Raw genomic sequence first — 19,038 nt, 5'->3', positions numbered from 1 at the left:
ACTGAACATAGATTTTTCTTTATTTATAATCTTTTTTTTTTTTTTTTTAGCATTTTAAGAGGTAAAATCAACAAGTTTCCTTGTATTTGTAATGTAAATAGACATAAAGATGACATACCATATTCATAAATTTTTTTTTTTTTTAATTGAATTAGATTTATGAATCTAATGATTAAGTGAAAACTCAAATCTGTTGGCTCAAAATAACATTATTAACTGATTTTTATGTACCAGTATGTGAATGTTTCTGTTTAGTGCCCTGAGACGACTTCTGTTGTGATTTGGCGCTATATATAAATAAACTGAACTGAATTTACATGTTTAAAAGCTTGTTACTACATTTTTACAATCATTACATAAAAAAAGAGCATCCCGAACCTAGAAGCATGTCGTGAATTACCAACTTTAACTTAAAAGCGTCACTCATTTCGTCCTCTTGAATCAGAAATTTAGCAGATGTTTTTGCAAATTTAATTCATTTTTTCATCTTCCTGCTTTATCATTTTAATAAAAATAAAAAAATCTAATAATTCCCAAATTTAGAATTGTTGTACAGAATGCAGTCATGAACACTTGGACATTTTTCTAACAATACTTTTATATCAAAACAGGCCTGTTTTGGGTTGTTTTTGATCCTATCTTGTCACGAAGATCCTGTTTCTGCGTTAAGCTTTTATTGAAATGGCCCAACAACCTTTCACGCCCCCACTAAATCCTCAGCCATCAACCTTTTGTCTCCTCGGTCTTAGACGCCCTCTTTAGCTCTCCGTCTGATGTTGGAATGTATTTTGTGAAATGACAGGTAGCAGGGTTATTTCCCCTGAATCGACCCACTTGGCTTCCTCTCACCCAGTTCTGTTAACCGCTGAGTGAAGACTGGAAGTGTGGGCTTGCAGCTTCGCTCTGCCCTCTCCTGCACTTCACCGCGGCTCTTTGCAAACTGGAGGTGCACGATCGAGCGCCGACTCTCTGCCCTCCAGGTTTTCATTACCATAACATAATGCGTGCCAGGCTCGGATTGCTTTAAATCAAAATAGTTCCCCCAACCTACCACATGATCCCTCTTTTAATTCATAATGCTGTGAATTGTGAATGAGGCACCTAATTACTCCTTTAATCAATTCGGAGATTAATTAACCCATCAGCTTTTGTGTTGTTAGTATATCACTGCGCTTACAGGGAGTCTCCTTCAGTATGCAAAGATTTTTTTTTTAATTCTCTAGCAAAAAGTACATTTGAATAATGATGAATTAATTAACAGAATCTAATGGAGGTTTAAAGTGGGTGGGATTTAGTGCCACCCTCCTGCTGCCACACATTTGCTTTCACCCTTTTTTTGTTATTTCTTTATATTCCCTTTTTTCTTAACAGCTGATTCAGAGGTATGAGCCTGCCCCTGATCCTATTGTCGTGCCCAAGGAGGACCTGGTGGCTCATCGGATCCTGAGGCACTACCGCCACACTGACAGCCTTTCCCCCACTTGCTCATTTTTGTAAATTTTTTGCCCCCAGGATCACACTCCGGTGCCAACATTTCTGATTTAGAAATTTTGCAAAGCTCTTTTCCGTCCATGGAAACTGAATGGGACACATTATGGCTGAATGCAAAAGCAAAGCTAAGGCGGAACGCTGGTGACAATTAAGACACTCCCCCCCTTTCCACTGAAAATGTAAAAGCCAAATCGAATTAATTTAGTTTTTTTTCCTCCCGTTTTATTCCTCCAATCACTGATGCATACTGCAGCCATACGGGCCAGACTTAAGAGGAAATCTCCTCACACAGTGTTTCTTTATTTATTTTCTCTTTATTTCTCAAATTGGGGGGGAAAGGAGCTCCAGTTGTCTAAACCGATTCCGTATTTGCATCCAAAACCACAGTGTTAGTCTCTCTTTTCTTACAATATTTGCATATGGAAGCCCCCTTCCAGATGATTATTTTTAGGCCGCGGTTCAAGGACTTACCGTGCTCCATAACTAAGGGAATGACTTGAAAAAGAGATGCACTGAGGGGGAAAAAAGAGAAGTGGAGGCAGAATCGTTCACTGTATCTTTTAATGCGAGCAGATCTATCTGGGAAGATTTAGGCCTTTTGTTTCCCTGTAGAGGAGAGTTGAGGAGCAGGTTGCATATCTGCAGGCTGCAGCCCTGATGCGTGCAACACGCAGGCAACGCCTTTTGCCAAAAGACACATTAGCCCACATACTCTTACCACACACACACCCTCAGTATTTAAACACTGGTGATCAAAGGAAATCGAGATAGAGAGGGAAAAAAAGCTATTTAGGGATTGTATTGCAAGATGATCAGTTTTGCTGCTCTCTGCACGAATGCATCATTCAAACACTAATGCACACTCACTGTAATCTCTCAGCAAGCATCCCATAATCCCCTAGTGAGGCTCTCCACTTCAGGTGATGCTCCCTGTGCAGCTGTTGTGGTTAACTTGATGGTATTGCTAATGTGCTCATTACTGTTCTGCTGAGCTGATTATCATCCGAAGTAAATGAGTGCAAGTTTTCTAACGCAGCGCAGGTGTTCCCCCTGTCATGTTTGTCTTAATGCCTAATACATTTTCTCACTCGTTTCCTTCTCTCTCTCTCTGCCCAACGTTCTTTAAATTTGCCCATCGGTCGGCGATCGCGCTTGTGCTGACCTGACTTTTTCTCCCGCTCCAGCGCCTCACACGAGTCTGACAGCAGAGTACTACCATCCGATGGCTCTGCTGGCGAGCCACCGCAGCCCGTACACGACCGACCTTCTCCCGTCTGTGGCAACTGCGGCCGGGGCCAGCAGCGCCAGTGCCCTGCACATGGAGTATCTGCAGGCAATGGAAAGTAAGTTTACTCTGACCTCACATGATCACTAGTTACACCCAAACAACAGTGCGGTTAGTTTGTATTAGTCCGCCTGCTTCTATGTATTTGGGATTGAGTCCAAACCTCATTCAGCCTTAACAATACATTTATTTAGACAGAATTTAAGTTCTTAAAATACATATATTCATTTATAAAAGATCTGTATACTTGCTCTTAGAACTTCCATCCATCCATCCATTATCTTCCTTTTATTCTGAAGTCAGGTCGCGGGGGTAGCAGCTTGATCAGGGAGGCCCAGCCACCTCCTCCAGCTCTTCTGGGAGGACTCCAAGATGCTCCCAGACCGACTAAGAGTCGTAGTCTCTCCAGCGTGTCCTGGGTCTTACCTGGGGTTTCCTCCCAGTCGGACATGCCCGAAGCACCTTCCCAGGGAAGTGCCCAGGGGTCATCCTTACCAGATGCCTGACACACCTCAACTGGCTCCTCTCGATGTGGAGGAGCAGCGGTTCTACTCCGAGTCTCTCCCGGATAACTGAATTTCTCAACCTGTCTCTAAGGGAGAGTCCAGCTACCCTGCGGAGGAAACTCATTTGAACTGCCTGTATCTGTGATCTCATTCTTTCAGTCACTACCCAAAGTTCGTGACCATAGGTGAGGGTAGGAATGTAGACTGACCGGTAAACAGAGAGCTTTATCTTACAGCACAGCTCCCTCTTCACTACAACGGACCGGTACAGAGTCCGCAATACTGCAGACGCTGCACCAATCTGTCTGCCAATTTCATGCTCAATTCATCCCTCGCTCATGAACAAAACCCCAAGATGTTTGAACTCTTCCACTTCAGGCAGAATCTCACCCTCAACCTGAAGAGAGCAATCCACCCTTTTCCAGTTGAGGACCATGGCGTCATATTTGGAGGTGCTGATTCTCATCCCAGCCACTTCACAATCGGCTACAAACAGCTCAAGTGGGAGTTGAAGTTCACGGCACGATGACGCCAACAGGATCACATCATCCGCAAAGAGTAGATTGACTCCTGAGGTCACTGAACTGGACTCCCTTTGCCCCTTTGCTGCTTCCCTGGTACCTCTAAAGTCCCCACCAGCAGATGTCGTGGTGCAAAAGGGACTCACTGGGGCCTGCAAGCCATGTGGCTGTAGTTGGAGAGGCCAATTTTGGACAATTGCATCTTAATTTTGTGTACATAGTTTGCAAAAAGGAATTGCCAGGTGTGCCTCGTTTAGCTTTTAACCCTGTTTGGAAATAGGGAACCACTCAAACGTTGGGATACATTTTGGAGACTTCCTTGCGAATGTCATTCACCAACTAGTTGCCAACTGTTGCAGCCACTTGAGAAAATTTATCACACTTTTTTCTCATTATGTTTGTGATAATAAAGACACCCGCCAACATCGCGGACCAGTTTAAGCCCCGAAAGATGTGCAGGTTGTATCTGTGAGGGAGCTAGTATGATCCGGATAAGGACAAGACAGAACTGTTTTCATAAAAAACAAACGTGTTATCTTATATTTTACAATAGAACAACCTCAAACAAGTTTTATTTCTCTACTTTTAAAGAAAGACATACAGTGTTTAAGTGAATATTAAGTGTCATATTCATCCTGTCTGTGTGGCATTTGCAAATCAACATTTTCTTAAATCCAGGAGGAAAAACGACTGGAAGGGACTTGTTTTTATAAATGTATGAGGATCTTACATGCAGCGACTAGATGCCGTTTTGAGCTTGGTCCTAACTGCATGAAGAAATGGTGCCATTATTAGACATTATGCTTAATGAAGAGTTTTACGTCAAGATAAACTGGACTTTTTAAGCAGCCCTGTGGGACAAAAGACACCCACCGCATCCAATCCTGCTGGGACTGCACCTTTAAAGCTTAGAAGTGCACACCCGCACAATAATGTGTGGGTGGTCCCAGCGGGAATTCAACCCTTAAAGTGCACCTTCACAATGCACCTAAATATAGATCAAGCTGCACCTTAACCATGGTGAGGATGCTTCCACAACTTTACTTTGACACGATTTAAATGAGCCATTGTCTTAATGTGTTGAGCTCAGGACTGTGTGCAAAGGACTTATGCTAATGAGTTATTTTAAAGTGTAAATAGGAAATTAAATGCACACCGAATCTTAGAAAGGTCAGACAGCCTCACCCCTCTCCCTTTGATGAGAGTGTATTTAGTCAGACAGACACTGCTTTCATGGAAATCCGGGGTGAACTTCCCCCCTGTTCTTCAGCACAAACTAATTAAAACTAGCCAAACTTGTGCGGGTATCAGAAAATTAATTGCTATTAAGTGGGAATTGGAATGTCCCACCATTCATCACTGGAGAAATCCTTTCTTCTGTGTCACTTTTTAAGATTAATAGACTGAAACAAAACAATTAGGGCCAAATTTCAGTGGAGAGATGCCGCACGTCCTCGTCGAAAAATCGTCTGTGATCATTGCCAGTAATAACTCATCATGTTTCGGCAATGTGTGCTCGCCAGACGCAAAAAATTAACACTTTAAAGCTTTGGTGAATATTAGAAAGAAAAGAAAGACATAAAGAGCAAAGTCTATCACTGATAATCTGGGCTACCATGAAGCTATTTTAGTCTATTCCAAATTAGCGTAATTACCTTCAGAGAGAGTTGTGCTAATGGAACAATGGGCCCGTCCTGCCTATTTGTGCTTTAATGGTCTATTGTCTCCGTTAGTACTGCCTTAATTAGCACCGTAGCTCTCAAAGATCACGACGACTGAAGTCTACACACTCAACTGTTTACTTGTGGCCTCCATTAGCGAATCTCTGTGCTGTTTTCCTGCTAATAGGAAATAATTTTTCTTCTAAACAGGCTTGATTTTAACATTTAAGCACTTTTAAGCAATACTGCTTTTTAAAGCTCACTAAATGCAGCTATTGTTTATTTTCTTGCACCTAATCTAATTTAAACCTTATGCACATTTTAAAACTGCTATTTATTTGTAGCTGTAAGCAAATTTAGGTGTTTATTAACGCATACTATTTAGCTGTATGGGATGTCGTAGATTTTTTTTGTTTGTTTTGAAAAATGCAGTACATTTTTGAACATTAAAGGTCCTCGTACTTTAGCTGTTTATAATTACATTAAATTGTTTAGTAAACACTGCATTAAATATTCATATACCATATGTGCACGCTAAATGGCATCTATTAATTTTTTAAACAAACAATTTTTCCATTTGGTACATTTTTTTCTCATAAAAGAAAATAATACCCTTTAGCTAGAACAAGAATGGTAGTTTTTTTTGTACTGTTTTTGCTTCTCCAGGGTCTAGTTGTACTTTCCTCAAAACTACAAATTGTGCTTTCTTGTGTGTTTCGCTCGAAACAACTCTACCCGCCTTTCCTTGATGTAATGGTAAAGGCTCAACCCCGGTTTTGGAACCAACTTTTATTTCCACCTCGTCATTCTGGTCCATCTGAACCCTCCCCGGCTCTCAAAATTAATGACGCGGCGCGTAACCAGCCATCCCGTCCATAAATCAAGAGGAAATTAGAGGGACAGTACTGCTACGAGCCAGGACGCTTCTCTCTCTGTCTCCCCGGTTGGCCGATTTATCATTTGGGCTGTGCATTAATAAACACCAGTCCCATGAGGCTTTGCAGCAATGGCACAATTCCCTTCTCCCACACTAGCCCGCCTTTCCCAATTTTTCACAAGCGGCTGCTGCACCTCACATTTACTGAGATGCAGCTTGTTTAAGGTGATAGTTCAGATTTTTTAAAGTGGAGTTCTGTGGAAAGTTATGAATAGTAGTCATCTTACCTGTTGTAGATTTGAACATTGGTTTGGAGAAATAATAAAAATAATAATGAGCCAATGGCTAATCTCTAAATTCAAAAATTCTTTAGAGGTTCCAGCAAATGCTATATTGTAAACGTCTTACCAGTTTTGCATTACACAAGTATTTACTTTGAATGTTATAGTTATTTTCAAGCATATAAAACAATAGTGGCAGCTAACTGTAGCACTTTCAGAGGAGCCCGGGGCTTTTCTTTTAAGAATTTTTTGCCTGAATTAACCATGTAATGAAACTGACAACAGCATAAACATGTATAAAACAGTGCTTGCAGAAACTGCTGAACATTTATGAAACTGGGGTTGTTTTAAAATGCCATTAATCCACTTTGGTCTTGGCCCCAATACAATTAGCAATTAGCTCATCAATTAGCTAAAAATTAAACTCTATTTTTCTAAATGAAGATCATTTAAAAAACTTTCTACAGCAAGTAAGATAATAAATGTTCAGATCTTTACTTTAAAAGGTCCATACCAGAGCTATTCAACTGGTGGCCCATGGGCAAAATCAGGCCCATGGGTGAGCTCAGTTCAGCCCTCCAGTGGGTTCATTTTTAAATAAAGCTAGATTTTAAACCGTAAAACAAACTTATTTAATGACAATAACTGATGGATATCCGGCCCTTGAGCTTGTGGCTTTCAGTAACTGTGCCCCCCTGAACAATTTAGATGAACAGCCCTGATCTATACTGTCCACAAGTGTTGGGAAACTGGGGCAAACTGGTTGCATTAGCCCAAATTGAAAGAATTGTGCAGAAGGATTTTACGTTATATACCATTAATAAATAGGTGCAAACAGACATGCAAAGTGATAAACAACATTGTATAATAACATTTGTGTGTGCCCAGAGATTGTTTGCATGTGCCACCTTACATGCAGATGAAAAAGCACAATCCTTTCTATACAATGACGATGTAAAGAAAGTGCTGCTCTCCATACAGCTTCATGCTGCAGATGAAAGTCGGGCCTTCGTATGCCAGAACACCACCGCAGCAGCATCCACGCACACACACTCACATGCACACACACTCTGATTACCATGTGAATGGAGCACTCTGTAATCGCTGAATGTGTCAAACGAGAGATAGAGCATTTACGTTTTAGGAGACGGATGGATTGAGGGGGACGTAAATATGGGGGGGGGGGGGGTTATCGAGGCTGCGCAAACTGGTTTTGTTTGCCTTTATGAAATAACTCAAAATGTTTTATTTCCAAGTCTTGAGTCACAAAGTCATTGTGTCAGTTCACGCACAAAGCCCGACATCCCCTCAGCGCTCCCCTCCATCTTCCCCCTGTTTTTCTCTCTTGTTTGTGACATCTCTATGTGAAAAGACAACAAAAGTCATGTTTTAATCTCTACCCGTGGCTCATTGTACATGCAGAGAGAATGCTTGCGCTGTTTCCGCCTTTTACCTTTTCAAACCCCCCTTTCGGTATTTCCAGTCAACACTGACTGCATTTGAATAACGAGTCAAATTGGACTTGATTAAATATTACCATACACAGTCAGAGCATTTCTCCAACATAAAAGGCATGTTTTCTCCCAGATGAAATGCAAGCAGTGCATCAAGTGACAGCTGAACACTCACTGAGACGAGCCTTTTGTCTGATGATTGACAAAAGTGTCATCTGTTAGCGTTTGATTAGGTTACAGTTTGGATGAAGTCAAATAGAAAATGATGTGGAAAAAACAAGCAAACACTCATTTTTCTTGATCGTCTTTGAGAATTTAACCGATTCTGTTGTGTCAAGAAACACCATACAAGAGAACATTATAAGAATTTACAGCTGTTTCACATCATTTTAATTTTTCATGCTTACCACGACAATGTCTACTTCATAGTCTTATTCTGATCTTTGCTTATAATCTCGTAGGTTCCCGGTTCTCAAGTCCAAGGCTCCCAGTACGGCCCAGCAGGAAACGGCCCCTGCCCATCTCGCCCCTCTCTGATCACAGCCTCGACCTGCAGAACATGATCCGTAACTCACCCACCGCCATTGTCAACCAGCTGATCAACAACTCCCGCTCCAGCTCCTCCACCAGCGGCTCCTATGGTCACCTCTCCGCTAGAGCAATCAGGTAACCTATTGAAAAAAAGATCGCTCACTTTCCAATTTAAAGCCAGTGTTGAATCCCTGATGTATGTAATACCACTAATGGCCACTAGGCTATAACTCCCCAAATTATTAAATACTTTTATGTCCATTTCCTAGCCCAAAGGAAGTGACAACAAAACAATGAACTGAATATATTAAAGTAAACTTCAATAAAGGAACTAATGTAAAAGGTAGGGAGAAAATCAAACAATTTTAAGGTTTTATCTTAATATGAAGCATTTATATTTAGTAATTAATTTAATCTGATGTACTTCGGCTCTGTCTTTAATGGCTGTTTCAACATTTTTACTCCATCTGAGTAATTTATTGTAACCGGATGAGTCGTAGGTATTGTCCGTTTTATTTGAACTCACTCACTACTACATAAGTTAAACATGACCCCTATTTTAATATTAAGTATTTTACTGTTTATCAGATGTACTGAGTGAATGAAATCTTATTTCACAGACCAATGGCTGATATTACTAATCCCGACAAAAGATAAAAAGGCATAAATTTGTATATGCATGAATACGATTGTGTTGAAAACTTGCAAAACGTTTTTTTTTAATTCAGCAAGTTACACTTTTTGGTGTCTGATTTTCAACCAACAAACAAGAACACATATAATAAACCTAATGTTTATATATTTGTTCTGTTAAAACATATTTCTACTTGTCAGTTTATGTTCCTTGGTTATTTTGAGTGCAGTACTTTGGAAAACAACTGGATATGTCATTGCGGTTACATCCATTGATTCGTTTCATTTTGTGTCACTGCTGGAACCTTAATTCAAAACAAATATCTAATTAGAGAACTTGCATTTCCTGCAAAAATTCAGTGTGAATGCTTCTTGTTGAAGAACTTGCTGAAAATCAGCTGAAATTAAAAACATGCTGAAATGGAAGAACAAGCCTAAATTATCAGAAGAAAAGAGAAAGAACACAAATTTGCTGAATTGGGTTTAAATAAGCAGAAATTAGTACAGAAATTAAGAAATTAGCTAAAAAAAAAAGGCTGAAATTAGTGGAAAAAAAGCTGAAAAGTTGCTGAAAAGGCACAAAAGGAAGTGGAAGGAGCTGAAATTAACTAAAAAATGTGGAATTAGCAGAAAAAACTAAATTTAGCACAAAAGCTAAAAAGTAGCTAAAAAAATCAGAACCAGCTGAAACTAGCAAAAAAAAAAAAAAAAGCTGCAAGGAGCATAATAAGCTGAAATTTGCAGAAAGAAGATAAATAGACTGAAAATAGCAGAAATGACCACAAAACTTGAATTTTTTTTAAAACAGTTTAAATTAGCTAAAAATGCTTAAAAACTAGCTAAAAAGGTAGAACAAGCTTAAATTAGCAGAAGAAAGCCAAAAGAACATGTTTGCTGAAAGAAGCAAAAATGATCACAAAAAAATGGAAATCATCTGAAGAAAAAAAAAACAGCTGAAAAGTAGCTAAAAAAGCAGAAAGAAGTTTAAGTTACCTGAAGAAAGTGGAAAGAGCACATTTTTGCTGAATTAGGCTGAAAAAGTTTAAATGAGTGCAAAAATGTGGAATGAGTTGAAAAAGCTTAAATTAGCATAAAACAGCTATATAGTAGCTGAAATAGTAGAAAAGTTGAAACTAGCAGAAATAAGCTGAAAGGAGCATAACAAACTGAAATTAGCAGAAAGAATCTAAAATGAGCATGTGAGCATATGACAAATGTAAAATGAGCTCAGTTCATTTTCTATGAGAAAAAAATGTGTCAGAAAAGGCTAAATATTTCAAAAAGCTAAAGTTGCACCAATACCAAAAGTCATAGCAGGATTGTCCTGAAAGAGCTGAATGTTTTGATATGATTTGTTGAAGTAGCTTGAAAACTGCAAGACGAGAAAGACGCTGAAAAATGTACGAAAGAAAAATGGATCACAGTAGTGTTCATAAACATTCACACAAAAATAAAATCTACAATTAAGCTGCATCACGGCACTAACAGGACAAGTATTTTGGGATTAATGAATATTATATCTCAGTTACTCAGCAGCTTCATTTATGACCTTTAAATTTTTTTTTTTTTAAAAGCAAACGACAAAGTTAAAGACGAAATACTGAAGAGCCATTATGGAAATTAAAACTTTAAAACTGATTCCAGAAATTTTTCTATGAGCTTAAAGGAGGTAATTCAGGAGTAACTTGATTAGCTGAAAACATTTAATACAAGTGATTTGTATGTTTCACACACAATACAGTAAAATGTGCAGTTTTTTCCCCTTCAGGATGGCACCATAACATAAAGAAAGTGTGTGGCACCAATAAGTGTGTGTGTCTAACCCCCGTGTGGGTGACAATCTTCCCGACCAGGCAGTCAGCATGCCTCCCTGGCGGCTTGTGTCACTCATCCAGTGCACGTCATAAAAACATCCCATACATCATGTCCTGGTGCCAGAGCCAGCCAAACTGAAGCGAACGAAAAGAGTAGAAACGGGGTAAAAAAAAAAAGGGAAAGGAAAGATCCATCGCCCCACCCACAGTCATTGATCAGCGATCTGTAAGAAGAGCCTGATCAATCACGCTGCACATTCTGCCACTGTTCAACTGACAGGACCCAAATAGCCAGCGCCAACAGACTGATGAGTGATATGACAAGCAGATGGGCCCCCAAATGTGTCTCGGGCCATTGATTTCCACTCGGCTCATAATAAGATCAGCAGACATATGGGTCGCGGGAAGAGCACATTGTCAGAGTGCAGAATGAATGGAGGCCATGGCTGTTTCTGTGTTTGTACGGTCGTTCAACAGAGTAGACTTAGAAGGTTTTTATGATCAACAAAGCTGCTGCAGACTTAAACCAAAAACAACTCTACAGTTTTATTTACTTGGCTGTAATATAGATTAGGGGTTATTTATTATCTGTATCATTTGCCCAGTGGAGGGATGACACACTGTCTTACACAGACTACTTGATAATTCGCTGTGTTAACAAGCTTTATTTGCCAGCAGCCCCACTGGTTCCAGCATTACCACACCACCTCCTGTCAGATTGCCCTCAGGAACGAGGGAGTTATCCAGAACAATCCATTTATGCACTAAAGTTCCCCTTTTTCCTGCCTCGTTGCCTCTGGATTCATGTTTAAGCAAAGAAGTGTTTTAGTTTTGCTGAGCGATTGTGCTGCTCTCTCCAGCCCGGCGTTGAGCTTCGCCTACCCTCCAACTCCAGTGGCTTTGCACGTGCACCAGCAGCTGATGGGACGTCAGCCGGGCATCATGGGCTCTGCCTTCGGTCACAGTCCACCCCTAGTCCAACCGACACCGGCTTTCGTCACTCAGCGACCCATGCCTGGAATCCCCTCATCCGGGCTGAGCGTCAGCGAGCGCTCGGCCATCTCCAACGACTCGTCACAGGTGAGAGCGGCGGCCCGCATCTCGGCGATTCATCATCACACGTAATAGACAGCAGCGGCGCATGCGAGCCACGCGCGAGCAACATGCGCTGAGCTAACGTGGCACAGGCAGGACCCCTTGTCTCTGCACACTCCTCTCCTGGGAGCTTCCTTCTGCTTGTGTTGTTTCTTGTTTTTTAGCCAGCCGAGCGCAGCTCCGAACGTGCCTGCAGCAAACAACAAGGGGCTTGTTAGCATAGAATCCCACCGCTGAATCCATTAATCACTGGAGAGAGAACAAGGATCTAGTGAGGGAATATTGACATGGATGGATGGATCTAAGGGGGATTTTTCTCTTTCTTTCCTCAACCCATTCACTATGTGCGGGCCCACATTTGAAGTAAATACCCAGTGTTTATTACGCATCCTCCCTGTTGTTGTCCATTCAATATCAAAGATGAAGCCTCGTTCAAATTCCCCACAACAAACAGAACATTGCTTTACACCAGAAATAAATATCAAAGACGTGTTTGACTTGTGGACATCTTCTTTTCCGGACGTCTAAAAGTTCTCTTCATTTCTTCCACTTGAACAAAGCCTGTTATACAAGAATTCCCCCTAGGGTATCTTTAAGCCAGGGCCAGAGTCAGGTCATCTGTCGGTTGAATTGGTTCATGAGGTTGTTTTAATTGCAATGATTAGAGTAGCTAATGTGATACGCTGACTTGCATAGGTTTTCATTAGCTCGGTTAAAGTTCGAGACGCTGGTTGCAGAAATCATTATAAACCAGTCCCAGTAGTTTTGTCTTGTTGATTAAGTAAATAATGAGCATGCTTATCAGGATTACATGCATTTTTAATGAAGCCATAATAAAGGATAAAACTATCTATATAACCAACATGATATAATATATGATAATCAGCTTGTTAATGCTTTAATATTTTTATTGTTTCTACAGGCCAAGCCCACGAGTGAATCGGCTGTAAGCAGCACGGGCGACCCGATGCATCACAAGCGGTCCAAAATGAAACCCGAGGAAGAGCTGCCGAGCCCAGGAGTGGTGAGCGTACAGGTGGGTCACCTATAGGCCCAGCAGCTGCAGGCAGTGTGTGTTTTCTTGCATTTGGCCGTTTCTTCATCTGTTTGTTCCCAACTTTCATCACTTTTAGTTTCCAAAGCCATTCAACCATTGATTTTGGGGGGAAACTAGAAGGAAATTGATTTTGATTTTGTTTAATCGAAATTTTTAAGTGGCTGGAACAAAGCGAAAGAAAAAGAAACGCAGTAAGCAGAAACAAACAAACAAAAAAAAATCCCTGTTAAACTATCAGCAGAGGTGTGTGGTGGAAGCCCCCCTGCAGGAGCCCACGCCAACTCCATGCTCTACCTAAAACATGTGACAGTGAAATATGTCTGGGCTAATACAGTAACCTACAGCAGGAAGAGGGGGTTACAGTCTTCAAACAGTCGGCCCAGTCCTGTCGTATAACAACCGCCCCACCAGACACAGAGGGGCTTTCACTACATTTCCGCTCTGCCTTTTCCCCCTCGTAGCCAGACAAGCCCATATTCACATGGCAACTGTGGTAATAACCTGCAAATAATAACTTTCTGCTGTGCTTTTTATTGGCAAAACACCTTTTATACATTTTATACCTGGGGAGGTGAAGCACTTCCTTCTTCCCTCACATTTTAGTCTGATTTTAAGTCAGAGGTGGGCAACACTTTTTTTGTTCCAAAGGGCCATATCAAGATGTTTAAAGCAGTCAAAGGGCTGCATAGAGAAGTGGAAAATTGTCTGTATGACAGATAATCTTCCTTTTCCAGGCTTTTGCTTGTTGTAGCATATTTAAGGTGCTTTATAAAAAAACATATTTCCAATATCCTTGAGGAATATAATACAGGAATATGTGACAATACACGGTATTAACATGTTATACATGTTAGCGGAAATATGCAAAACAAACTTATGTATTTGTGTTTCTAAGTCTTTAAGGTTCAGTCTAGTTCTGGAAACACATAAAAATGTTTTTTTTTTAGTTTGGCATAAGATGTTTAATTTAATTGTCCTTAAGTCTTGTTGATAAATTGTTGGTTTTTTTATAAATGTTTTTTTTTTTTTATTGTTTTGAACTAATGACATTGGGCACCTGATGGAGCTTGTCCAAGGGCCACTTTTGGCCCTCGGGCCTTAAGTTGCCCAAGTCTGTTTAAAGTGATTTAGCTCTTACTCCTTAACATTTTAGATGTGTTGTTTCATTAAACTTTATTTTTTTGTGGTGGTTTCTTAGGACCATCCTGATGGGATGACATTGGTGAAGGAGGAAGGGGACAAGGATGAGAGCAAACAGGAGCCAGAGGTGGTTTACGAGACAAACTGCCACTGGGAGAACTGCTGCCGTGAGTTCGACACCCAGGAGCAGCTGGTACAAGTGAGTATCCAGCAGAACAAAGGTGCGACTTATATGATGAAAAATATGGTAATTATGTACTGTTTTATCACTTTCTAAAAGGAAAAAAAAAAAAAAAATGACATGAAAGTTTGATTTTTCTCTGGACCATTGCAGTCTGTCAGAGCTTTTTACCAAACGTGTTTGAATTTTAATCAGATTCTGAGGTCAGAGAAGTGTTCGTCTTTGCCTTTAGGACTCGCCTTAAAACCGCCACAACAGGTTGTTTACAGCTCTGAAGTGCAGCTCAGAAAACACAATTATGCGCTTTAAGGGGATTTGGTGTTTTTCTTCCCTCTAGCCCCCCTTAGATCCCTTCAACATTAACAGAAGCTGCCTTTCTGGACAGAACCTCCTGTCCGACCAGGACTTCTGTGCCTGGCAGCCTCGAGCGCTGACTGTTAGTCAAGCTAGATTCCTGATTGGATCTAGGGACGGTGGTAATGGGCTCAAAAAGCTGGAGTGAACATCTCACAGCTGGACGGCACTAACTGATTTGGTGGGTTAAGCCTCCAGGAGCTTTGCGTACTGCGCTGAACCGGACCCCGTCTGTACCCCGTCTGTTATCAGAACTCTCACACAAGCTTGGAAATGGATGCTTCTCAACGTCCCGCGCCCGAGGGGTGCACTTTAAGGCAAAAATATTAACGTCACGGTCATGTCAGTGTGTAGTTATAGCTGCTTTTAGCTTTGCTGCTCCAACTTAGCTTGCAACTCGTTTATCCCTCAACTAGCCAGACTGAAGTTGGACATGGGAGGAAATTACACCAATAGGTGCAGTGAAAACACATCAGGACACATCTGATAGAACGATCCTAAAGCTCTCCACAGCTGTCTGTTAGCCATCTTGACATTGCAATCCTCAGCTGCGGTGGTAACCCCCTATCTATAATTGATATCCTCAGCACGAAATGGGCTGCCTCCCATGTTTGAAGGGCTCAGCTCAGAGGTGGAGGATTCTGACAACTTCCTGCTCCGGTTTCACGAGGTGGGATGAGTAAACGTGGAAGGAGAGGAGGTCGGGATGGCTTTTTATTAGCGAAAAATAATGCTCTCTTTCTTCACCTATTATAGTCGCAGCCAGGCAGCCGTCAGAGGAAAACTCGTTCCTCCAAGCTGCACTTAACAGGACTTTCACAAAAAGAAAAACATGATTAGTTTTCATGTTTCATTTCCACCCTTTCCCGCATTTGACTTTCTGATGTGACGTTTTATTACTTATTTTTTATGCACGTGCAGACACTCTTCGCCTACAGAGTCCCAGCCCTCTAATTCAGCAGAGCGGACGGGAAAATGCTCTTATCTCGCCACCCCCCCACCCCCTCAGTAATAGGATAAGTACAGTATTTGGACCACAGTGGATCTCTTCACATTCTGGGAGGGTTTGGAGGGGTGGTGGTGGTGGGATTTCCATATAATCAAACAATGTTGCGTCCCTTCTTTGAAAAGCCTTTTGAATGAATAGAAAAGGATGAGATTTTAAAAACTCAGTTTAACTTAATTTAAATGCTTGTAAACGCTAAACGTTGCTCAAAAGTTTATTTAGACAAGGCTTCACAATCAAAAGTGTCAGGGTTTTTAAAGCCTTAGCCGCTGCTTTTTAAAGTATCGAAAGTAATGGCGTTACTTCAAACCTCCTGTTTTCCTTTTGGTTGGCCTAATTTGAGAATTAGGCCTTCACACCACCCTCGTCGCTTTCTACCTTGATCAAACGCGCTCCCGTAGCGCTCCTGATTCGTATTTTTACACACTCGAACACGCGTTCACGCTTCGGCGTTCCTTTATCGTCTGCGTTTAAGCGCTCACGGTGCCGCTGATAAGATAAACATCAGATCTACGCAATTTGGCTCACTTATCGGGCCTACCCAGTCAGCAAAAGCGAGGCGGGTGTCAATTTTCGTTTGCTGTATTTATTTCATCTCTTACATTTCTTCTGTGTACCTCTCCATCTCCCTCTCCGCTCAGCATTCCTTAACCCCAACAACCCCCCTCCCCTCTTTTTTTGGATTATGATCCTCTCTCATTTACCCTTTCATTTTCTCCCCCTCCTCCCATTCCCCTCAGAGGGAACACTTTTAAAGATAAGGCCTGGTGGCTTCTTTAATGTCGCTCTTGAAGTCGGCTTTTCTTTGGTTTTGTCGCCCGAGAGGCCAACCCCACACTCCCATAATTCCCCAAAATGGCCTCGCTCAACAATCTGGGATTATTTTCTTATTGATCTGTCACTGATTCCTTGCTAAGTGGAAGTTCCCCTGTTCTTTGCATAAAGAAAAACATAAAAAAACTCTTTTGTAGAACAGTTTTAGCCAAAAAAAAAAAAGGGATGTGTGAAGTGTGGAAACACGGTACTGCAACATGGACTTCTGTTATCTGGAGATATACATGGCTTGTTCTGAGGTTAAAAGAAAACTCTTTTTTATTGTTCATTCCGCACTAGTGAAAATACAGCAACAAACAGCCGGAATGCTCTTATTTTGATAGGCTGCATTCTGGTAACTGTTTGCTTGGATCCGGCAACACTCAAGCTTACTACCGGTAATAATAAAGTAATGAACAAATACGACTGCCTTGAACGAATAAAACACATTAGATATATAAACTGAAAATATTTACATAAACACTCATTTTAAACACAACAGCCACTTATGAGCTTCTTAATATCACATAGAAGCTGCCCCTTCAAGTAGCATTTCCGCCTCTACCCTTAAAAATATTTCCGCCCCAAAAGAGTTGTGGGGGTGAGTGCTGAGCGAGCTAACCGGGTAGGAGCCCACAGGCAGCGGCCACAAAGAGATGGACATTTGTTTATAAATGTGGTTAAACATAGATGTTTAACATCCATCCATCCATTATCTTTACCCGTTTATTCCATTTTTGGGTCACGGGGGTCGCCGGTGCCCATGTCCAGCAATCACTGTGCGAGGGGCGGGGTACACCCTGGATGGGTCGCAAGTCCATCACAGGGCCACATAGAGACAAACAACCATTCACTCTCTCACTCACACCTAGGGACAATTTAGAGTTACCAATCAGCCTAACATGCATGTTTTTGGTCTGTGGGAGGAAACCGAAGCACCTGGAGAAAACCCACGCATGCACGGAGAGAACATGCAAACTCCACCCAGAAAGGCCCCTGGACCGGGGTTTGAACCAAGGACCTGCTTGCTGAGAGGCAGCAGCTCTACCAGTTGCGCCACCGTGCTGCCCTAGATGTTTAACAATCCATTAAAATACATCAAAATGCAGGAAATCATATCTACTTTATTAAAAAATTTCTGGGCGAGGACATCCAAACCCCACCGCCCCCATCCCTCACACCGGCCATTTGCATTCCGGTATCGACCGACTTACAAATTAAGCCCTGGTAACAAATGTTAAATACTACTTTTTACATACTAGAACTTCAAAACTTCCTGTAGTCCTGCTGTGATGCTACAAAAACAATGGTTCACAAGCTCTGAATAAAGTTTTTTTTAATCCTTTTACAACTGATAGGTTTTCTTCTTGTTGCTCACATTTTTTCCTCCTCCATAGTTCATTCCATCACGAGTCGTGCTGTTCTTAGACAGGAAGCCGGCACTCCTTGTGTGCAACCTTGTTGCTGTTAGTCGTCTCCCAACGCTAAAGAGAGATAATGCAGCTGCAGCGTAAAGGCAGACCCCTCCACCCCCCGACTGCTGGCACAAGCCTTTAATTGGTAAAATGCAGATTTTTTTTTGATCAGGAGAAGGATTAGGCCTCTTATCTGTCTAGAGTATCTTACTCTGAGATGAAAAGAGTGCTGAATTACACATGCCAATTTCAGCTCCCTGCCCCCTACTTTTCATTTGCTTTCCCTCACTAACCCACTCTCAATTCCCCCTATTTTACTTCCTCCCTCCCTCTCTTTCCTTGCCTCCCATCTTTTCCCTTCTGAAGTTGTTTTTCCCCCCACCTCTCTTTACACAAAGCATCTCAGCAACTGACATCACAAAAGAGCATATGATTTATTAGGCAATGTTTGATAAAGCTAAACGGTGTTGCGGGTCCCATCGCTTTGTGAAATTGCCTTGTAAACAGGCCCTCTTTTCATGCACGCTTGCATTCTAATGCATGAAGGCAGCGTCCCAAAGAGGGTTTGATAAGGAGACATGGAAATGGATACTGAAGTGAACAAATAGTGGGGGAAAAATGACGATTTATTGTATTACCATAACACACGTGGAGAAGATTTTAAATTTGTAGCTTTGAAGTTTTAGTAAATATATATAATAAAAGCACCTTTGCATGTTACATGTTAAAATTACAGGCCTACCATTCCTTGAAGGAATGTATATTGTTTAATGCGTTTCTTGTCAGAGATTTAAACTAAAACCATCTTATGCTGAGAAGGACGGAGTCATTTTCATCAAACCTCGTAAGTGACGCTTTGCACAGTCTCGTGCAATATGGTGAGAGCTTGTGAGATCTGTTTGCACGTAGAGAATGTGTTTTGT

The 19,038-nt window shown here is 41.3% G+C and overlaps 1 protein-coding gene across 1 annotated transcript in view; it reads left to right on the top strand.

The window, feature by feature from the left end:
* gli3 (GLI family zinc finger 3) overlaps nt 1–19,038 on the top strand; it is a 128,955-nt gene that overhangs the window by 98,856 nt on the left and 11,061 nt on the right. Inside the window, exons 6-10 of the mRNA XM_037694449.1 lie at nt 2,676–2,834; nt 8,538–8,742; nt 11,915–12,134; nt 13,072–13,185; nt 14,405–14,545. Coding sequence (XP_037550377.1) covers nt 2,676–2,834; nt 8,538–8,742; nt 11,915–12,134; nt 13,072–13,185; nt 14,405–14,545 — 839 coding nt within the window. The remainder of the gene's footprint in view (nt 1–2,675; nt 2,835–8,537; nt 8,743–11,914; nt 12,135–13,071; nt 13,186–14,404; nt 14,546–19,038) is intronic.

The sequence above is a fragment of the Nematolebias whitei genome, chromosome 20 (assembly GCF_014905685.2).
Source record: "Nematolebias whitei isolate Nwh7 chromosome 20, NemWhi1, whole genome shotgun sequence".
Lineage (NCBI taxonomy): Eukaryota > Metazoa > Chordata > Actinopteri > Cyprinodontiformes > Rivulidae > Nematolebias > Nematolebias whitei.
The sequence above is the reverse complement of the archived record's forward strand: the minus strand, read 5'-3'. Positions and strand labels throughout refer to the sequence as shown.